Source organism: Arabidopsis lyrata (genome assembly GCF_000004255.2).
Source record: "Arabidopsis lyrata subsp. lyrata unplaced genomic scaffold ARALYscaffold_5, whole genome shotgun sequence".
Lineage (NCBI taxonomy): Eukaryota > Viridiplantae > Streptophyta > Magnoliopsida > Brassicales > Brassicaceae > Arabidopsis > Arabidopsis lyrata.
In genome coordinates this window covers 62061-85233 of record NW_003302551.1, presented here as the reverse complement: position 1 = coordinate 85233, position 23173 = coordinate 62061, and the positions used below count along the sequence as shown (strand labels likewise).

Below are 23173 nucleotides of genomic sequence, written 5' to 3'. Positions count from 1 at the left end.
CTGAGCTCAACAGACATGGATTAGAGATGACTCAAATGTTGGATCTGATTTAAAAAAAAAAAACAAATACAAACACACAGTTACTATCCTTTTGTTACATCATATATGTATTACGTCGTAGCTTTGTTGCTTTGTGCTATATAGCTGACCTCTTGCTGATATTTATACTCCCGTCAACTCATGATCAAACATAGATGCCAAGTCGTTTCTTTACACCGACTCTCCTCACTCTCTCTTATCTTCTTCAACATCTTCTTCTCTGTCCGACTCGGCATTCTTCTCTTGCTTAACTAAGCTAATATCACCATCTTGCTTCCCTCCTGTCAGAGATTGAGCTTCCTCGTTTTCTTCATCCACGTCTCCCGAATATGCATATCTGTCCATCATTAGTTTCATATTAGCATCCCTATCACATCCAGGAACAACAAAATTGGACCAATACATAAGAACCACTAGCATGTTAGCCTAGACTTCCCACAAGACTAGCACAACATGCTCAGCTGAAACCGTTTCCATTCCAGCTCATAAAACCAAGCTTATATGTTGGTATGCCCGAGAGGGTATCAAAACCTTTAAGTTGAGGTAACATACCTTTGGGAGTTCTGTGAGGGGGTCCAGAGATAGCAAATAATACATAGCAACAAGAATGCAATAACATCCCAGAAGGCAGTTATAGTCCAAGCAGTCTGCCATCGTTCATTGAATGGATCTGTTGCTTTGAAATACACCTGCACGGGACAAATAACAAATCATCAGGCAAGCTTGGGTATATTCCAAGAAAGAAGGAGCTTCGTTTTTCCTAGCTTGAAATCTAGGCCAGTTTTAGTTGAGCAGTTAATTTCCTAAAGTAAGATTTGAGTTTACTAAATCAGGCTTGACAGGATGGCACCTCATACACTATCCAAGCAACAGAGGCAACCACCATTACAGCAAGAGCATTTGAGAACTTGCGGTAAATTTCCAGCTTCACCGAGGTCCTTTTCATCTGCGCAAGAATAAGTAATAAAGAATTTTATAGCTAATCTGATGAATCTTGCCTCAAAACCCTTACAACTTACAGAGTCTGATGGCTAATTTGGAAAGAAAGAGGTACCTGTAACTGTTCCAGTGTTTTGGAAAGAGAGGTAAATATCCACAATATGAGAAATGCATCCAGGAAGGCGTCAGGAAGGACAAGAAAAAGTTTTGATCTTCCGGACATATCGTCAATAATGCCAACGTGCTCAGCTATATCAAGCATCTCAGAAGCTATGAAGTAAGTAACTCCAACAAGGAGGACTTTAGAAGTGAGACCACCAAGAGTGGATTTGACAACCCCAAATCCCATGGAAACACAGAGAATGAGAATGCGGGAAACAGTCTTTCTGAAGGCACCAATGGTAACAACCCATGTAGTAAGGGCTAAAGGCCTCATCCCCGTGTTGTTAAAATTTGCATAATCCAAGTACCAAAAGAGCATCTCAAGCAATCCGAGAAGAATGACGGCAGTAATGCAATGTTGAAGTGGCAATATATCCATCCGGAACCTCAAATACTGGAAGAACCAGACGGCACTGAGCAACAAATAAGCGAGAGACATAAAGACATAGAAATTCATGAGTGGAGCCATCCTACCAGGAAGATAGCCGTCGGGATTTTTCCAAACAGTCTTTCCGGTCATTGTGAGGCCCTTGAGTTGTGGATCACAAGATATGAATAAGAGATTATAGATTCCAGTCTTGGTGATAAGAATCTCAGTGTCTTCCATCTTAGCAGACAAACGTTTTCCTTTGAAGCGGAGAGGTAAGAGGATAGGCCATCTAGGGTCATGTGCAGAAGGAATCCTAATGATCTCACGCTGCTTACAACCTTGAAGCTTGGCCAGATCTGGAGTGCAGCAAATAGATCTTTGGCCGCCGTAAGCTGAACCACCGATATTGTTACGATCGGAGGCTTCAAAGATCACTGCTTGAACTAACCCATTGCTGCGGTGGCCTTTATCGGTAATTGTCCTCCAGAGAGTGATGTTCTCAAACCTGCACGAGGACCGTCGACCAGTGAGGAGGATAACGTAGAGTAGACAGCAGCACAACAGTTGAAAATGTAATGATAGGGCATACCTGATGAAAGATCGGGGAGAGGCGAAGATGCCCTCGCTGCCACCGTAGAGGAGGAGAGAATTACCGACATCGTGGAAGGGCTGGGAAGGGTAGATGTGGGCGGAGGCCCCTGCGATTTTAAAGTGGAATGATAGAAGAAGTGGGCACAACAGCAGAGATAGGTGGATCAGTTTTCTCAAATCCATTATCATCGGGGAACGAGGCGATGAGGCGGGAGAGAGAAGAGAAGAGAAGAGAAAGCAGAGCAGCTGCAGAGTCGCTGTCTAGCTGCTGACTTTGGTGGACCAACCAACTTAATATAATATTTGGGCCTTAGAATGGTTTTGGCCCATACCGAGATGTCCGGCCCACCCAGAAATGCAGCAATAGTCAATGCCACTGCTTGGAATTCGTCGATCGAGCGATAACAAGTCTGGGAAATTTTTTGAGGAGGACTCTGCTGCATCGCCGCCCAGTGATCAACCGGACACAGTAAACTAGTCTATAACACAAAACCTAATTCAGATTAGATTTAGATTGAAGAAGAGCAAGTTCCGAAAATGGAGGGGCGTCGTCTGATTCTTGTATAGATCCACCACTCACAGGTTCGTAGATTCCATAACCTTGGATTTTATTATTTTGCTTTCTCGGCGACAAATTCCTCCGATTTTAGTGACCATGTCTCTGATTTGGTGTCAAACCCAACCTGTGGTGGATCTGCCGGAGCAAGTCTTAAACTTGACTTGACTGTGTTTTGTACCTAATTCTGACTGCTATTTCCATTTAGGAGAAATCCTTGTTTCCATTTCTATCTCACTCTCTCTCACTGCCTCATATGATTTCATTTTCTAGCTTTGCCACAACTCATTACTTTCCCTTCAACGTGTTTATATCTTAGCCCTGATGGAAGGAGACAACGGCGGCACCAATTCTAGTCATGCCTCCAAACAACGTTTGCGTTGGACGCATGAGCTTCATGAACGCTTCGTTGATGCCGTTGCTCAACTTGGTGGCCCTGATAGTAAGTTCCCTCTTTCTTTCTTTCTGGCATGCCTTCTTGTATAGTCTATGCTAAATTAGTAACTCATGTTTTCCTCATCAATATCTGTGGTAATAATATGCACACCAATATGATCAAATTGCTCTTCTTGTATGCCAGCATGTTTACTACTAGTCATGACAGGGAAAGCTTATCTGTTTGCTTAGGGTTTCTAAATATTTTTCTTCCTTTAATTTCCAAAGGAGCTACACCCAAAGGCGTTCTTAGAGTGATGGGTGTACAAGGATTAACTATATATCATGTCAAGAGTCACTTACAGGTATTCTCAAACTGTGTGGCCTCTTGTCTCGTCTCTCTTTCTCTTATCCGTGTATCGGTCTATGCATCCCCAGTTCCTTTCTCCGCTGATTTTTTGCATTTGTGTTTTTGAGTCAGAAATATAGACTTGCAAAGTATCTTCCAGATTCGTCTTCTGAAGGTAGTGTGGACATTCATTTCCTTCAATTTTCTTTCATTCTCCCAGTTGCCTACTTACCTGAAGCTTGTATTTTCAAATTTCAGGGAAAAAAACTGATAAGAAAGAATCTGGTGATATGCTCTCTGGGTTGGACGGCTCGTCGTACGTGAAATTTCATTCTTTGAGCTTGATTTGTGATGCTATATATATTACCTGGTGCTTCAGATTAAGTGATCAGTATATCTTTTCGAGATTACAGGGGAATGCAGATAACTGAAGCCCTCAAGTTGCAGATGGAAGTTCAGAAACGATTGCACGAGCAACTAGAAGTATGCTTCATCATACTTACTTAAGCAAAAACGAAACAATTGGTCAGGATTTCAGTGGGGCACTTAATTTGCATTACATATGACATTCTTTGATGTTTTTTTTTTTTTTAGGTGCAAAGACAGCTGCAACTACGGATAGAAGCACAAGGGAAGTACTTGAAGAAGATAATTGAAGAGCAACAACGACTCAGTGGAGTACTTGGCGAACCCTCAGCCCCAGTAACAGGCGATTCAGATCCTGCAACCCCTGCCCCAACATCTGAGTCTCCTCTTCAAGACAAGTCTGGCAAGGAATGTGGACCAGACAAGAGCCTCTCAGTTGACGAGTCTCTCTCATCTTACCGGGAGCCTTTAACACCAGACTCGGGGTGTAACATTGGGTCTCCAGATGAGAGCGGAGGAGAGGAGAGATTATCAAAGAAGCCTAGATTGGTGAGAGGTGCAGCTGGTTATACACCTGATATTGTAGTGGCGCACCCAATACTAGAATCAGGCTTGAACGCTTCTTACCATCCGTCAGACCATGCTCTCGCCTTTGACCAGCCATCTACATCACTGCTTGGGGCCGAAGATGAGTTGGATAAGGGTTCAGGAGATAATCTTTGAGTTGTATCACATGGCATCTATTGAGTGTACCACATGTAGTGTTGTCTATCCTAATCTTTATTAGTTAGGACTTTCCTCTAGTGATGTGATCTCAACTCTGTAATTTTCTAGGCACTGTCAAGAGCATGAAGAATGAATATGTCTGTGTTGTGTTGTAATTTGGTAAACACAACAAAATTACTCTTATTCCCAACACACTGCATTCTTCTAAAGCTACTTTATCAAAACAGTAACGCATGAGGCATTTATACGTACATATTTTTTCCGTTTGTTGAAATGTTAAATTAATAAATCAACGGAAAAAAATATATACATAGTTTTGATAAGAAAAGATGGAAACGTAAAGTAAGCTGAAAAACCGAGCATAATAGCTAGCTAGGAGATGAGCTAAAGACAGAGCATTACAAACCATCACGTCAATTAAGCCAACCAAGCCAACCAGCGTTCTGAAGCTTTGCATATTTGCTGGTGCCTTGATTGTGAAGCCTGGTGATATGATCTCGAATGGTCTTGTCGATGATGGTAATGAGGTGACTGCTCGGGTTGTGCTCTTTATGGTGGCGTCTAGTATTACGTTCTCTCTAAACGTTGTATATTACAGCTCTGATATAGGATCAGAATCTTTGATGACAAGATGTCAAAGTTGACAAGCAAGTTTCTAGTATGACAAAAATGGACGCCTCTGGGAGCTCTCTCATTGACTTAATGCGATCGCATCAAGGATGGAAGATATCAATCAAATCAGCACCGTCCATTTCATATTAGAGATTTAAAACAACAAATCAGCACCGTCCATTTATTTCCCATAATACCTCTTTCTTACTTGGCCGCAACACCAAAATATATCACACTCTTTCTATTACCTTTACATAAAGGAGATTCACATCTCAAAACTTCTTGGAGAGACATACCAAAAACATAAACTCCAATTGCAACATTTTCGGGTTTTTGGATGGGGAAGAAGTGGTTTAGTGTTGCGGTGGCGGTTACATTCTTATCCTTGGTTCATATCTGTGAGACCCCGTCCCGGACGTCTCGGCGTCCGGTGACCCAAGGTTCACGTTCGCGCCACTTCCCGGCCGAACCTCCATATTTTTCGCGATTTAATATAGAATTGCCTTTACGAGGCTTACTTCTGTAATCGCTTTCTTAGTACCCAGCGGAAGTCTTTCTACCCTTAGTTTAATTCCAACCAACCCTTGTACCGGTTTGATCATCTTTGTCCCTTAGACTTTAGATCGATCATTAACTCGGCCAAGTCATGCAATTTGTTCGCTAACCATTCTAAGTCTAACGATTGCATATTCTTTGTATCTCTAATCCAACGGCCAATTCCCAAACGTCTATCTTAACTAATAAGTTAGATGCGTTTACATACCTTGGCCTACATGCGGATTTGATTCCTCTTCGATCCGTCTATTGATCCTTCTCTTAGCCCTCTCGTCGCCTTATTCCATTCGTACAACGATTCTTAACCAATCATGTATTGATGGACCAATCTCTATCGTTACTTAGCCATTCATCCAACCAACCCCACTGGTCTAAGTCCCTACGATAGAGATTAGGGATCGTACGTTTTTCTTGGTTCACGGTGGCCGAATCAAGCTCTTGGCTCATTGGTCCATCCGTCCTCCAAACGTACGCCCCTTCGGTTTCATGGTGGACGATCAAGCCCTCGGCTTATCGAACCATCCATGTTTCCGATCCGGTCGTTTATCACTATGACCGCCCACGGTCTACTAACCGTTTACCCGTCCGGTCCATGGTGGTCATAACGCCTTCGGCTTACCGATCCATCCATGCGATCCGAACAATATCATTATCACACCCAAGGGTCCGTGGATTCATCCATCGGATTATCGTAGGCTAGCCCATGAAATCATTCGTCCATCGGCCTTTGGTTTGTTCGCGGGTCCAACATCCGTTTTGTCCACCGATTCTCACCGTGGACTTTCCCGTTGGTTATCCGTCGAGTCACCATTGGTGTTACCGATTCCCAATCGGTTTCACCATTGGCTATGGCGATTGATACATGAAGACGGCCGCGATATTAGATCCTTACATGGTGAACCACATCACCTACCCATTCTCGGTGCTTACTCCCTTTACCGGTGAGATTGCATCCATGGGCGACCCTTGGGTGTGTTCGGTTGCACTTATCCCCGTGCTTCTTCGAACACCTTTCCCTTATACGCCTTCCTGATTAACTTCCCGTTAACCATATCATCTATCGGTCTATCGTTAGATCCGTCGATATTCCATATTGACAATCTTAGATTTGCCGATCCATTTCCTTTTTGTGTCCTTCCCTCGACGATATGACTTATAGAACAGACGATCCATCGACCCCATAATCGAGCTATCGATCCGAACCATCAATCAAGTCGTCGAACCCTCCAGCGGTTCTCATCGAATCCTCGATCGAGTAATCCACCATGTTCCCTCGACCAGATCTCCGATACGTATTGTCGGTCATCTCGCCGATCTATACGACCGATCAATCCGCCGATCTAAGCCTTGGTCCGTTTATCCGATCGTAAACAGATCCGGTTATACGTCAACCCGACCTGTTAACACGACGATTGATCCGCCTATCCTGTTCGGTCGATCCGTCTGTGCGACGGTCTATCCGGATCCGTCTTCTTCTCCGATCTGATCCATCCGTCCGACGATCGGTCTGTCCGATCCGTCCGACGATCGGTCTGTCCGATCCGTCCGACGATCGGTCTGTCCGATCCGATCCGTCCGACGATCGGTCTATCCAATCCGATTTGTCTCCAAGACGATCGGTTGGACCCATCCAATCCGACCCATCCATCCGTCCTATACATTCCATCGAACCATTGGATCGGGAGGTAGCATGCGCATCAGTTCGGTCGAGACTCCGAGAATCCATTCCGATTCCGGAGATACTCGCCGAGCCGCACCCCCTTTCCGACCATCACTTCGTAGAGTGTTTTGGGACTTGTTTTGGATTGTTGTGGTGATTCCGAATGCCTTGGGCGTCCTCCCTTATATAGGGGGCGAATGGGTGTGTTTCTGAAACATCACATCCGTTCGTTGCACCCTTCCGAAAGGTTGCATCTTTCCGATCGTAACCGTTCGGCCTTATCCACCCTTTGGCCAATGGTAACCGTTCGTCGGTAACCGCTCGACCTTACACCTCTTCATCCCGAGCTACCACAGTCCACCAGCTCGAGTGTCAGCTGACCGGACCACCCAGCTGGGTCAGTACTCGATCAGTTCACCGAGCTCAGTTGAGCTGTCGGTCAGCTCGCCTAGCTGAGCTAGCTAGTCCTTCAGCTGGTGTAGCTCACCTAGCTGAGCTAGCTAGTTCATCCAGCTTGTTCAGCTCACCTAGCTGGTTTAGCTCGAACGTTCTTCCACGTTCTTTCCGGCTAAATCTTTCGGTCCGTTTCTCGGCCTTGACTTCGCCATTCCTAATCTTTCCAAGATCATTTCTCCATGATCACTAGCTTATCCCGAAACCGTCTAAGTCATCTACCCCTTTCATGACTTAAACGTTTCATTCCTTCCTTGGGTTAACTTATTCATTGGTCTTTCTCGACCATGATCTAGTTTTCCCTAAAACAAACCGGCCCCCTTTAGGATCGCGGGACGCGGGTGTTACAATATCGCTGTCTCAATTCCATTCATAATGCTTCATGGGATTTCAGCTAAATGTTCTGATCATACAAATTCTAACTTCCCAAGGCTTCTCTCTAACCTCTCGGGCTCTCGTGGCTCTTGCGTGTAATTTTTACTATGTAACCTTCATGGGATAGCTTCGTTATCATATTTATCGATGATATCCTAATATACTCGCGGAGTGCCGAAGAACATCAAGAGCATTTGAGAAAAGTGTTAGACAGACTTAGAGAGCATCGGTTATTTGCTAAGTTCAGTAAGTGTAAGTTTTGGCAAAGAGAAATTGGGTTTCTTGGTCACCGAGTATCCGAACACGAAGTATCGGCAGACCCAGAAAAGATTACTGCAATACAAGAATGGCCGCAGCCCACAACCGTTACTGAAGTCCGAAGCTTCTTAGGATTGGCGGGCTATTATCGGAAGTTTGTTAAAGGGTTTTCATCAATTGCTAAACCTTTGACCCGACTCACCGGAAAAGGCGTACCTTTCATATGGAGTAAAGATGTTGACGAGGCATTTGTTAAGTTGAAGAAAGCTTTGACAACAGCCCCGATACTAGCATTGCCGGAGCCAAGCAAACCATATGCAATTTATACGGATGCCTCAAGAGTTGGGTTAGGCTGTGTTCTAATGCAAGAAGGAAAGGTGATCGCATATGATTCAAGACAGTTACGGAAGCATGAAGAGAACTACCCTACTCACGATTTAGAGATGGCTGCCGTGGTATTTGCACTTAAAATATGGAGATCCTATCTCTATGGAGAAGCGGTACAGGTATTTACCGATCATCAAAGTCTTAAGTATTTATTCACGCAGCCAGATCTTAATCTGTGTCAACGAAGATGGATGGAATTCATTGCCGATTACGATTTAAAGATTCAATATCATCTGGGAAAGGCTAATGTAGTAGCGGACGCTTTGAGTCGTCGGAAGGCAGAAGTAGATGTTGAGAAAGATTTGGAATTGTTAAGCGACGAGTTAAAGAAAGTAAGTCTGCTCACTTTAGAAGGAGAATCTGGTGAACCGTTGGGTTTACAAGCCGTGACTCAAGCAAGCCTACTTCACCGAATCCGTGAAGAACAACCTCAAGATGAAAACTTACAGGAAATCGTGGAGGAACTAAGGACCTTGGATGGTCCAAATGCTAGTGGTTATTGAAAAACCCCGATCCGGACTGCCTAAGTCCGGAGAGGTTCTCTCCGACCAAATCATTAAGTGATCCGATCCTTAGTCAAATTTTAGGGCCATTTCCTTAAGACAATCCGATTTACGATATTCTGAGATTCATTACTTAGAGTCAATATGCGATAATAGAGTAAACAAAGAATCGGATACTTTATTAGATACTTAAAAGGATTCGATACAACTTATGAGTTTGCATATAAGCTATTACAAGTCATATAATCGATCCTATTCTACCCGATTCATCACCACCCATCTTCCCGGCCTTGAGTCTCTCACGCCTAAGCCAAGTCCTTCCCACGATCACCATCTTTTCCTGAAAGTCAAAGAGGCATAAGTATCCGTTTTACTTATTATATGCAAGTCCATGCAATGCTCTCTAGGCCTTTTAACCACCCGGAACGAAGAACAGATCGGAGAGTGGAAGTATGCGCATCAGTTCGGCCGATTCACGGTAGATCTTCACAGATCCGCCGATCCTCCGCCGAGCCGCATCCCCATTTCAACCGATCCGCCATTCGAACCAAGTTTATGCATGATATGAATGATTCCCCGATACTACAATATCACCCTAATCGTTCCGGACTTCTTCTAAGTCATCGGAATACTCCCTAGGCTAGATCGTACGTATCATATCTCCTTAGGTTCGGACACAAAGTCTAGAACCGTCTCACCTTCGATCGCACCGATCGTAACTCTCTCTTAAGTGTTTTCTCTCAAGATGTTCTCCGAGAGTTTCTGTATTTTTCCCTCAGTTTTTTTCGTCCCCGAAATCGCCCCAAATGCCTTGTATTTATAGAGTTTCGTTTAGAAAACCGTTTCCCAACCGTTTCTCTAGAAGGCGCCCATTCGGCTATAACCGCTCATTGGTAACCGCCCCTCGTAACCGCCCAACCGTCCTTCCGTAACCGCCCAACCATCCAACCGTCAGACAGTTACCCGAGCTGAGCTGAGCTACCCGGCAGCTGGTCGAGCTAGCTGAGCTACTCGACATTTACCCGAGCTTAGCTGAACTACTCGGAAGTACTTCGAGCTTAGTTGAGCTATACGGGAGCTGATTTGGCTACTTAACGTTCATTATTCTCCTTATCCGAGCTGATGGGCAGCTCCAATCTAGACTTGTCCGAGTTTCTCCTCCTTTTCTCGGATAAGTCTCATCCGACGATCCTATTGAGGATCGCGGGCGTTACAAGTCTCCCCCCCTTGAATGGGATTCGTCCCCGAATCCGACTCAAGTTGGTCTTTACCCATCTCTCTAAACCACTTAGGAAAATCAGCCATCATTTTATTTTCGGTTTCCCAAGTAGTTTCTTCGCGGCCTCCACAATCCCATAACACTTTTATCATGTTTATCTTTTTCCGCCTTGTCCCCTTTTCCATTCGATCAACGATCCGAATTGGATTTGCTTCCACCGTTAAGTTTTCTTTTAACTCCGAAGGAACATCTTCTACTCGCTCCTCGTGTTCACTTAGGCATTTCCTTAGTTGTGAAACGTGGAAAACCTTGTGAAACGCATCTAACTTCGGCGGAAGTTTGAGTTTGTATGCCACAGCCCCTACTCGTTCGATCACCTTGTATGGGCTAACGTACCTTGGACTCAACTTTTTCCTTGTTGAAAACCGTCCTTTGCCCTTATACGTTACGGCCTTAAGATACACCAAGTCTCCTACTTGGAATTCCAACTCCTTACGACGCTTATCCGCATAGCTTTTCTGTCGGTCTTGTGCTTCCTTTAGTTTGATCTTTAGGAACTTCATCTTTTCGGTGGTTTCATCCATAATCTTCGGACCGAACAACATGCGTTCGCCCACTAGTGTCCAACATAGCGGTGTCCGACATGCTCGTCCGTATAACGCCTCGTAAGGTGACATGCCAATACTAGCTTGATAGCTATTGTTATAGGCAAACTCCACCAACCTTAAGTACTTCTCCCAATTCCCACCCCAATCCAAGACACATGCACGCAACATGTCCTCAAGGGTTTGAATCGTCCGTTCAGATTGCCCATCCGTTTGCGGGTGGTAAGCAGTACTTAAGTTCACCCTCGTTCCTAAGGCTTTTTGAAAAGCCTTCCAGAAATGCGATGTGAACCGTGTATCACGATCCGACACAATGCTTACCGGCACTCCGTGTAATCGTACTATCTCCTCGATATACCTTGCGGCTATATCTTCGGCTCCATCCGTTTCGGAAATTGCTATGAAGTGTGCGGACTTAGTCAATCTGTCCACCACCACCCAAACCGCATTGTGCTTAGACTTTATCCCCGTAGGCAACCCGGTAACAAAGTCCATCGTTACATGGTCCCATTTCCATTCGGGCATGGGTAAGTTTTGTACTAACCCACTTGGTACTTGATGTTCCGCCTTGACAAGTTGGCACGTCGAACACTTGGCAACCCATTCGGCTACATCCTTCTTCATTCCCACCCAATGGTAATACCTTTTTAGGTCTCGGTACATCTTATTGGACCCGGGGTGAATCGAGAACTTTGATTGGTGTGCTTCTTTAAGGATTTCCCCCTTCAAACCTTTGTCATTCGGCACACATACACGACCGTTCACCACTATGGTACCATTGTTCGATGTTTGGTACTCCGTTTTATTGTTCTTTGCCCAAGTTTTCAACTCCGCGTCCTTCTCTTGGGCCAAACGAATTCTACTAAGTAGATCGGCTTGATCAGCCGCACCTAAACCCAATGGTTCAAGATCCTTGGATAACGCATTCACACGCAATGTCCCCATCATGTTAACCAAGTCCACTTGGTTTTTCTCGGCTTCTACGTCGAAACGTCTCCTACTTAAGGCATCGGCGACTTGATTTGCCTTTCCCGGATGATAGGCAATATCTAAGTCATAATCCGCCACAAATTCCATCCACCTTCTTTGCCTTAGATTCAACTCCGGCTGAGTGAATATGTACTTAAGACTCTTGTGGTTCGTGAAGATTTGGACTTTGGCTCCATAAAGATATGATCGCCAAATCTTCAAGGCAAACACCACCGCGGCCATCTCCAAGTCATGCGTAGGGTAATTCCCTTCGTGTTTACGCAATTGCCTTGAAGCATAAGCGATTACACTACCCTTTTGCATCAATACGCATCCTAGTCCCGTGATCGATGCATCCGTATAGACCATGTAAGGTTCACCTTCTTCCGGCAATACCAATACCGGAGCGCTTGTTAGCATAGCCTTCAACTCGGAGAAACTCTTCTCACATTCCTCCGACCATTGAAACTTAGTATCTTTCACGGTTAGTCGAGTCATCGGTTGGGACATACTCGCAAAGCCCTTTACGAACCTTCGGTAATATCCCGCCAACCCGAGAAAACTCCTAATCTCCGTGGCATTCCTTGGTCGTGGCCAATCCTTGATGGATTTGATTTTCTCCGGATCTACGGACACTCCTTGTTCCGATACTATGTGTCCGAGGAATCCGATACTCCTTTGCCAAAATGAGCATTTGCTTAACTTTGCAAATAACTTCTGTTCCCTTAACCGTTCTAGCACCGCCCTTAGATGATTTTGATGAGTTTTCCAATCCTTGGAATAGACAAGTATGTCATCGATGAAGATGATCACAAACTCATCTAAGAATTCTCGGAAAACACTATTCATCATCTTCATAAAGGCTGCCGGTGCATTGGTTAGTCCGAATGGCATCACTACGAACTCATAGTGGCCATATCTCGTCCGGAAGGCTGTCTTCCGAATATTAGATGGTTCTATTGGAATTTGATGATATCCCGACGCCAAGTCTATCTTTGAGAACCACCTAGCGCCTCCGAGTTGGTCCAACAACTCATCTATCCGGGGTAATGGATATTTGTTCTTTATCGTAACTTTATTCAATCCCCGATAGTCAATGCATAGCCTAAAGCTACCATCCTTTTTCTTTACAAACAAGACCGGTGCACCCCATGGTGAACTACTTGGTCTAATAAATCCTTTATCCAACAACTCCTCCAATTGTTTCTTTAGCTCCGCCATTTCTGCCGGTGCCATCCGGTATGGAGCTTTAGATATAGGTGTTGTTCCCGCTTCGAGTTCAATGGTGAATGGATCAGACCGGTCTGGTGGCAAGCCACTCACGGCCTCAAACACATCCGAGAACTCTTTTGCGATCGGAATATCTTTCAACTCCGCACTTGCTCCAACTTCGGGGGTTGTGATAGTGGCTATGTATGCCTCACACCCTTTCTCAAGCATCCTTTCCGCTTGGATTGCCGAGATTACTAAACTTCCCGAAGTTGTCCTTATTCCTTGGAATTTCAACATTCCTTCCTCCCTCTCAAATCGAATCCGTCCTCGGTGACAATCTATGTGTGCCTTATACTTTCTCAACCAGTCCATACCCAAAATAACATCGTGTTTCTTGAGTTGGACGACGATTAGGTCTGTTGGCATATTTACACCGTTGACTACAACCGAGATTTCCTGAACAACACCGGACGGATACATTACTTGTCCGCCGGCTGCTCTAACCATTCCATATTCGGTGTTTGGTTCTTTCTTGAACCCACCTTTTTCAACCATCTCGGAACTCACAAAACAATGTGTAGCTCCGGAATCAAATAAGGTGTGTGTTTCTACATCACCTATACACAAGGTCCCTACACATTCCCCTAGAATGCTGAGTACCCCAATCCGTTTATGCATGATGCGATGCAATTTACGAATTAACATAAAGATCACAAGGACTTACCAGTGATCGCCTTGAAGTTTCCGGCATTGTTAGCATCTTCCGACAGTTCGTAAACTCGTGGTGCTATGGCCTGCCTCTTAGGCGGAGGCGGTAATCCGTTTCCGCTCCGGTTCACCTTTTGTGCGGCTTGCTTTTCCACTTCCAGCTTCGGACACTCCCTCTTAAAGTGTCCCGCTTTCCCACAATGGTAACAAGTCCTTGGTTCTTCAGCGAGATCTTTTGGTCGCCCCGAATCCATCCTTGGACAGTTTTGAATCCCGTGGTCCTTACTTCCACACCGGCCACATGCACCAATGGCCTTCCAGCAAATCCCACCATGATTCTTTCCACAAATCAAGCATTCTCCGCGCTTAGCTCCCGACTTAGTGTCATCCACCTTGTCCCATTTCCTATTCTTATCCGCGGACTTGCTTGGGTGGCTAGAACGATTCGGAAACTTCTCACGATTCATGAGTTTTTCTTCCTCAATTCCGATTTCGATCATAGCCGCCCTTTCCACCAATTCGGAGACCGAATTAAAGGTATGGATTAAGCAATGGTTACGGATCTCCACCCTTAACCCGCGGATGAAACGGCGCACTTGAGACTGCTCATCCTCGAGCTCTCTTCCCACGTATCGCCTAAGGCGATTGAACTCTTCATCGTATTCTCGCACCGCTCGGTTGCCTTGTATCAAATCCAAGTAGGCACACTCAAGCCGATCCCATGCCTCCGGAGGGAAAAACTTCTTGTTAAACTCCTCCTCAAAGTCCGAAAAGGTTTGGATTTGATCACCCTTACGTTTCTCCACGGTCAGCCACCAGTTATGCGCGTCTCCTTCCAAGAAGTGAATCGCAATGTCCTTCCGGTAATCCTCCGGGCACCGAGTGGAGTTAAAGTTTCTTTTGAGCCGAGTCCTCCACTCATCCGCCATGATCGGGTCGGAACTCCCCGTGAAGTGACTTGTTCCCAACTTCGAGACGTGCTGGAGTAAACTCAAGTAGTCTCCCCTCTTCCTTGAAGAGTTCGTAGGCAGATTGACTTCGACAATCCCCACATCTACATCCGCATCTACGTCCGTTTTGTTCTCCTTCACTTGCACCACAGGATCCGGTACAAGTGCCTTAGTCAATGCGGCCATTTGTACCATCATAGCCTTCATCGTTTCCCATTGTTCTTGGGCAGATGGAAGTGTGTTCGGATTCTCCTTCCCATCCGTTGCACAACTGTCCTCTGGAGTTTGATGAACCGGAGACTTTTGTCCAGCCACAGGTCCGGCCGGAATTGTCCCATCAAGCGTTGCTTCGACACTTGTTTCCTTGGTAACTTGTGTCTCCTCGGCAACCAACGTCTCTTCTACGACGTCCTTACCCTTATCCTTATCCTTCTTACTCTTTCCCGTTTTGTTGCTCTTACCCATCTGCGAAAAACTTCAAAGTTAGTTACGGTAAGTCATAGTAAATCGCAAGAGAGTAAGAAACAACTACCGTGAGGACTCATAAGCCGATGAGTGGTGATTCCCAAAACCCGCACTAATGGTCCTAGAACCAAGCATGCTCTGATACCAACTTGAAAAACCCCGATCCGGACTGCCTAAGTCCGGAGAGGTTCTCTCCGACCAAATCATTAAGTGATCCGATCCTTAGTCAAATTTTAGGGCCATTTCCTTAAGACAATCCGATTTACGATATTCTGAGATTCATTACTTAGAGTTAATATGCGATAATAGAGTAAACAAAGAATCGGATACTTTATTAGATACTTAAAAGGATTCGATACAACTTATGAGTTTGCATATAAGCTATTACAAGTCATATAATCGATCCTATTCTACCCGATTCATCACCACCCATCTTCCCGGCCTTGAGTCTCTCACGCCTAAGCCAAGTCCTTCCCACGATCACCATCTTTTCCTGAAAGTCAAAGAGGCATAAGTATCCGTTTTACTTATTATATGCAAGTCCATGCAATGCTCTCTAGGCCTTTTAACCACCCGGAACGAAGAACAGATCGGAGAGTGGAAGTATGCGCATCAGTTCGGCCGATTCACGGTAGATCTTCACAGATCCGCCGATCCTCCGCCGAGCCGCATCCCCATTTCAACCGATCCGCCATTCGAACCAAGTTTATGCATGATATGAATGATTCCCGATACTACAATATCACCCTAATCGTTCCGGACTTCTTCTAAGTCATCGGAACAATCCCTAGGCTAGATCGTACGTATCATATCTCCTTAGGTTCGGACACAAAGTCTAGAACCGTCTCACCTTCGATCGCACCGATCGTAACTCTCTCTTAAGTGTTTTCTCTCAAGATGTTCTCCAAGAGTTTCTGTATTTTTCCCTCAGTTTTTTTCGTCCCCGAAATCGCCCCAAATGCCTTGTATTTATAGAGTTTTGTTTAGAAAACCATTTCCCAACCGTTTCTCTAGAAGGCGCCCATTCGGCTATAACCGCTCATTGGTAACCGCCCCTTGTAACCGCCCAACCGTCCTTCCGTAACCGCCCAACCATCCAACCGTCAGACAGTTACCCGAGCTGAGCTGAGCTACCCGGCAGCTGGTCGAGCTAGCTGAGCTACTCGACAGTTACCCGAGCTTAGCTGAACTACTCGGAAGTACTTCGAGCTTAGTTGAGCTATACGGGAGCTGATTTGGCTACTTAACGTTCATTATTCTCCTTATCCGAGCTGATGGGCAGCTCCAATCTAGACTTGTCCGAGTTTCTCCTCCTTTTCTCGGACCAAGTCTCATCCGACGATCCTATTGAGGATCGCGGGCGTTACAGTTATCATCTAGCTGATGACGGTACCTTACTACTATACGGAAGGGTTAACGTACCTGATCGTAAAGGACTGCGAGAAGATATACTAAGAGCAGCGCATACTTCATCATTGAGTATTCATCCGGGCAGTACAAAGATGTATAAGGACATAAGGAGATATTATCATTGGCCTGGAATGAAGAGATCAGTAGCAAAGTGGGTAAACCAATGTGATTCGTGCCAAAGAGTAAAGGTAGAACACCAAGTTCCGGCAGGATTACTACATAACCTACCGATTCCTACATGGAAATGGGAATCAATCTCAATGGATTTCATTACAGGATTACCCACGCGACCTGGGCGTACTAACGATGCGATATGGGTGGTAGTAGATCGCTTGACGAAAGTTGCACACTTAGTATCGGTGAAGAGTACAGATCAGTCAACCATTTTGGCGGAAAAATATATCAACAAAATTCTCAGGCTTCATGGGGTACCCGCCAACATTGTATCCGACCGAGATCCTAAATTCTCGTCGATATTCTGGCAAGATCTTCAACGTGCTTTAGGGACAGATGTTCACATGAGCACCGCATTTCATCCAGAGACCGATGGACAGACACAAAGGACTATCCTAACCATAGAAGATATGATTCGACTGTGTGCGCTAGAATGGGCTGGAGATTGGGAGGATAACTTGCCTCTGGTTGAGTTTTCTTACAACAACAGCTATCACTCTAGTATTGGTATGTCTCCATTCGAAGCCATGTACGGAATACCGTGCCGAACTCCTTTCTGTTAGACGGAAGTAGGAGAAAGAACGAAATTCAATAACTACCTGATCGATGAGATGACGGAGAAGGTTCAGTTTATCTGGGAGAATATGAAGAAGGCTCAAGATCGACAGAAAAAATATGCAGATCGAAAAAGACGTGAAGTAGAATTTCAAGAAGGCGATATGGTTTATCTCAAGGTAACAGCGCAAAAAGGGAAGGATCGATTTAGGAAGGTTGGAAAGCTTGCGGTGAGATTTATTGGTCCGTATCGAATTGAGAAAAGAGTTGGAGATGTAGCTTACCGCTTGGACATGCCGGAGATCATGCGACTACACAAGGTCTTTCATGTATCTTAGCTAAGGAAACACGTACCAGATCCTAATGCTATTATTCCCGAGCTAATACAAGAGTTGAGGACAAACCTTACTTGCCCCGAAGGTCCGCTTGGTATTGGAGAAAGGCGAATACAAGAACTGAAGAAAAGAAGAATTCTTCAAATACAAGTGTTTTGGGGAAAACAAAACCGTAAGGTTAGTACATGGGAAGATGAAGAAAAATTCCGAGCTAAGTATCCACAATTTTTCTTAGAAGAAAACGAAGGAGACGAGGCCGGACCATCAAATCCTTATGGAATTCGGGACGAATTCTAATAAGGGGGGGGGGAGAATGTAGTGACCCGTACATAGGCTGCCGAACGTACCGCAGGATGACAGCCGGACGTACCACAAGACATCTATCGGTGATCGGGTGATTTCGTACCAAATATGTCGTACCGAATTAAGTCTTTACCGAACGAAACTGAATATTAAGAAGATTGGGAGAAGATGGTACGAGGAATTATAGACGTGGGTAAGTTTGGGTCGAGAGACTTGCCATCCGGACGAAGGCCGATCGTACCGCGGTACGTACGCGGCCCGTTGACCAAACGTTGACCAAATTCAAACTTGCGACCAAGCTACCTAACTTAGAGCCAAAGGGAAGACACTTGGAGCCAAAGTTTAGTCGCTTGGAGCCAAAGTTAGCCGGATACGTGTCACTATTCCGTGCGCAGCTCCGTACGTGTCCGTACGTGCGGCTGACACGTGTGTTGCTGACTCGCCCATCCTTCCCCTATAAATAGTCGATCATCCTCAAGCCATTTGATGAGAAAACGGAGGAGAAAAACCGAGAGGCTGCTGCGAAATCGTTTGTACCAAGAAACTGTCCGATATCGAGAAAGATCACCGAGAAGTTCTGTCCGAATCTGCTAAGCACGTCGGAGACTGAGTGAGTTCAGGATATGGTTTGGTTGCATGATCATATACTCTTACATTCATTGATTGATTTCTTGAATCTTATGAGTATTGATTGATTGTGTGAACTTAGTATTATGCCGTATTAGTAATCAATCGATTCAAATATATATGGCTTATACTTAGGAGGTTATTTGAAAGATACTTATGATTCTATGTGTTTTTATTAACCATATGTCTCATAGTATCATTGAATTCTCAAGCCTTGATACGTGGTACTCGTGACTTTTAGTCCGAGCATACCATAAGCGTGTCAAAACTAGGATATAGCTGTCCTTCGTTGGCGGCCGTGCTATCGTGAGGTCTTGCTTAATTACTTACATTAACATGAACTTCACGTGGTGCGAGGAGCTCGGAGAAACTGGGCTAGCTACCCTGGCCGAAGCTGTCTACTCGACGGTGTAGCTTTAAGTGATGTTCCGGTTATATGCCTTTGTGGTTATAGCACGGGTGTTCACGGACGTGGTACTTATGGAAGGCAGTATATCAGGGCCCTAGAAAACTAAATTAAGCTTTGAATTCACGTTTTTACTTAAGTATGATTACTTGCTACCTTCCGTTGTCATTCTCTGATGCGTGTTCTGTGTTAGAATTATAGGATGGGGAACTAATAGCTGTTGCAGGGAATCCCGAGCTCACTGAGTAATCTTAGATTACTCATGACTCTACTTGTTTTGCAGGTAACCAATAGAGGGAAGCTAGAGGGAGTGGTGGACGTTAGGAAACCCGGAGTAGTTTTTGTGCCTTTTGTAAAACAAGTATGTTTACGTTATGTATAGTGCTTTTGGGCTCTAGGCCTTGGCCACAAAACTCTATAAGCATTTTGTAATGTTTATAACATATTTACTTAAGGAATAAAATCGGGTTTCTTGTACAAAACCACGAGTAATGATCGATATAGACTTTGTCTAAGTCGACTCAACACTTGAATATCGTAAGGGTTGGCAAGCCTAAGCGATGTTTTAAGTGGGAAAATATCGTCGGCGACCAAGGGACTTGATTTGTTCTTGAACCTCGGCTGGATCGTCGTTGATCATTTTCACGTAGCGTTTCCGGGACGTTCTTGGCTGTCCGGGTCATAGAACGGTTCGGGGGCGTTATAAACCTACTCTTGTTAGACCAAATCCATGAAGAGGATTTTTCGAGGAGCAAGAAAGGTCCGAGATGAAAGCTAATTTATCTGAAAAACGAAGTCGCCTTGTAGCTCTTCCCGCTTCATCCTTCAACCCTTAGCATTTTGAGGAATTCTTCACCGAATCACCTCCCTTGGGTGAATCGGGCTTAGGATGGGCTGGTAAATTCTCACTCTTGACACTCATCACCTACACGCTTTGTATTTTTGAGTGATTGGAGCTATCCCTCCCAGGTTCGAGTGAGCCAGCAGATGTTGCCCTAGTCGCAAGCAGCGGGCCGGTGATCATCCCGGACGACGATTGTATCATCGGGAATAAACCGGAAACTTCTTCTGAACAAGTCCCTGCTAAAGACCCGAATGAAACCCTGCGAACTGAAGTCGAGCTCGAGATGGCTACTGACCCGTAGTAGCTGCGTCCACCTTAAACTAGGGTTTGTCCCATGCATTTGAAAACTTAAAATTTAAATTTGGATAAGTATGTTTTCGCCTAAGGAGGCTCTATTATTTTTTTTTTGAACATGATATTTGCCTGAGGAGGCTTTTAAACCTTTCAAGTTGTGATCCCTAGAGGGTTTTGTTGAAATAGTATGCGGGTTTGCAAAGTCCGCCTTAAATATTTTTGGCCTTGTGGTTATGTTTTGAGATTTTTAGGCTGGTCAAACCTTTTTTCTTAGAGTGCGAGAACTGAGCTCGGCTTAACGCGAGTTCCCGATTTCGGGTTTAGTCAACTCGATACATTTATTGGGCTTGGGCCTCAACTGTTTTTACTTTGTATTTAATGGGCTTTTTGTCTTTAATGCGACGGTTGCTCTTCCCCTTCCGACTCCTCAAAAAACAAGAAAAGCTACACGCCTTTGAGGCTATAATTGCCTTTTCTCGATTTCCAAAAATGGTTTAAACGATTCAGACACGCCATCATTATTGAATTTTCGGTTCCAAGACAAACCCTAAGCCCATCATAAATAAGGGCTTATCTGCCTCCAAACTTTCTTCAAGTATGATTTCAGAAATTTACTTGATAAACACTACGAGAATGGAAAACGAAGGTGTATCCCCCGTCTGCCCCGTCGATCCTGGCAACCCGCTGTTCTTGTCCGGCGATGGTTTCGAGCCGGTCGGTGTTCTCTTTCCTCACGCTGTATTTCACTTCCCCTCAAAGGATAAGAAAGAGGCTTGCGACTTCATGGACAAGGTTAGCATTCATCTTACTCGATCAAACTTTTCTGCCTTTTTCCTCAATTCACTCGTCTCTATGCTAGGTCGTCGACAAACATCGCCGTATGTGCGATGAGAGGCAACGACTAGGTCTCAAAAGGCAAACGCTAGAGGCTCACATTGCTCGAGTGGATAGGAAGGTGAGGGCTTTGGAGAGCAATCCCTTTCAATGGCAGTGGAGGAACTTCGATTCCATTGCAAAGATCCCGAAGAAGCTTCGGATGTATCTCCGCGCTAGAGGTCAAGTTCCAGGGCCCGTGAATGCCCCAGTCGAAGTTGCCCCGTCCGACGGCGAAGAGGAGGATGAGGAGGAGGACAGCAACCCTTGGGAACGCGTTCGGAACGAGCCCGAAGTGGACGACAAGAACGAGGCATCCACTTTGAATGCCGAACCGGCGATGAAGGAGCCTGTTCCTGAGCCTTTTCCATAAATGTTCCCGAACTCTACTCTCTTATTTCACCTCGTTTTTTTAAAAAACTTTTTGAACTCGTAATGGGCTTCGGCTCATTTTGTTTATGGAAACTTTTACTACTTTCTTGTTTCTCGAAATATTCTTGGAGATATGTCTTAAATGCAGGATTGGTTAAAGGGCATAAATCTTTCCGCGAATCACTCCGCTCCAGGATGGAAACCGCGGCCTACTAGGGATACGATGTCCTTATAAACTGTAACTTCATATTCTCTTTATTCCTCATCATTCTCTTTTCCTTTTGCAGATATGGAATTCAACATTCGATGTTCGGAGTCCATGCCAGATTTCTCCAGGGTCGGAATGATGGATGGAGATGTTCCAAATGTGCCAAGTAGGCAGCCTTCTCCACCTCGCGGCTTCTTCAGATCTCAAATCCGAGCTCTGTGTGCTTTGATCAAGGACCTCCCAGACAAAGATCAAGAAATCGCGATGGCATTCATAAAGGGGCTTGTGATTCAACACTAGAAGCTAACGTTGGAAAGGAGGATTCTCCGAAAAAAGATTCATCGAATGCAACGTAGGGTTACTACGATATCGAGAGACCTTCACACCCTCAACTCCCACCCCGGCGATTGGATCGAGCTTGGAATCTCCGAATTTTCTCGCATTCCGGACTGTATGATGCCAATTCTCGACCTCGCTGGTCAAGGAGTTCAAGTGTTCTGCTCATCGAGAAGAATTTCCTAATTCGAAGTGCGTGTATGACGAGACTTCGTCTTATTTACTTATTGCTGAATAAATGTTGTTTTGTTTCCAGTTTCTGTATGTTCGCATAGTCGAACTTTATTTGCCTTGTTCGTTCGCATAGTCGAACTCCTTTTTTCAATGATAAAATAAAACAAAATTTTATTAGTAGCTGAACTCGTTTCCGAGCTGCCTACGTACCTATTTCGGGATCAAGCCACACCGTAGTTCATGTACATAATAAAAATGCATGTCACTTAAACATAAAACTTCTTTAGATTGACCACGTTCCAAGGACGCTGGACTGGCCTGTCTTCTAAGTCTCTTAACCTATAAACACCATTCCGAACTACTTCGGTAACAATGTAAGGTCCTTCCCAATTAATGCCGAGTTTGCCTGCGCCTTCTTCCTTTGTATTGTCAAAGACTCGTTTTAACACATAATCTCCTACAAAGAAAGGCCTACTTTTGATCTTAGCATTGGTAATTTTGAATCCGAATTAAAGCTTGATCTCGCCTTTCATTAATGGTATCTAGCGAATCATCAAGCATTGCTGAGTTCTCTTCTTCATTTAATGGTGCTTCTGTTTGGCGAAGTCCGGGCACGTTGAGTTCGGCTGAAACTACCGCCTCCATGCCATAAACCAAAGAGAACGGAGTTTCCCTAGTAGACTGCCTAGGGGTTGTGGGGTAGGCCCACAGGACAGGTTGGAGTTCGTCGTACCATCCTCCCTTTAGATGATTCAAACGTTTTTTGAGATTGCTCGGAATTGTTTTATTTGGGGCTTCAGCTTGGCCATTTCCTTGTGGATACCGTGGAGTAGAGTCACTGACTTTGATTCCCCAATC

General features: G+C 44.9%; 3 protein-coding genes and 1 pseudogene across 4 annotated transcripts; 3 read left to right on the top strand and 1 right to left on the bottom strand.

Moving 5' to 3' along the window:
• Position 1: 1 nt before the first annotated feature.
• Positions 2–2358, bottom strand: LOC9312799 (transmembrane protein 87A). The gene is made up of 5 exons (XM_021024311.1): positions 2100–2358; positions 1094–2015; positions 890–985; positions 592–728; positions 2–376 (listed from the first exon to the last, which is right to left on the bottom strand). Exons 1-5 carry the CDS (start codon positions 2288–2290, stop codon positions 226–228), a joined length of 1497 nt encoding a protein of 498 aa, XP_020879970.1. The 5' UTR covers positions 2291–2358; the 3' UTR covers positions 2–225.
• A 15-nt stretch (positions 2359–2373) lies between these two features.
• On the top strand, positions 2374–4663 carry LOC9312798 (myb family transcription factor PHL7). 2 transcript variants are annotated; one of them, XM_021024315.1, is made up of 7 exons: positions 2374–2683; positions 2977–3099; positions 3321–3397; positions 3514–3556; positions 3640–3697; positions 3795–3864; positions 3976–4663. In XM_021024315.1, the coding sequence occupies exons 2-7, from the start codon at positions 2982–2984 to the stop codon at positions 4468–4470; spliced, it is 861 nt and encodes a 286-aa protein (XP_020879974.1). In that variant the 5' UTR covers positions 2374–2683; positions 2977–2981; the 3' UTR covers positions 4471–4663. The 2 variants fall into 2 exon arrangements, with proteins under 2 accessions (XP_020879974.1, XP_020879975.1); XM_021024316.1 differs by having other exon boundaries at positions 2493–2683; positions 2977–3397.
• Positions 4664–20892: 16229 nt separating this feature from the next.
• Positions 20893–21622, top strand: LOC110228670. Its single transcript, XM_021026630.1, has 2 exons — positions 20893–21144; positions 21212–21622. The coding sequence occupies exons 1-2, from the start codon at positions 20950–20952 to the stop codon at positions 21596–21598; spliced, it is 582 nt and encodes a 193-aa protein (XP_020882289.1). The 5' UTR covers positions 20893–20949; the 3' UTR covers positions 21599–21622.
• Positions 21623–21747: 125 nt separating this feature from the next.
• On the top strand, positions 21748–22364 carry LOC110228671 (annotated as a pseudogene).
• The last annotated feature ends 809 nt before the right edge of the window (positions 22365–23173 follow it).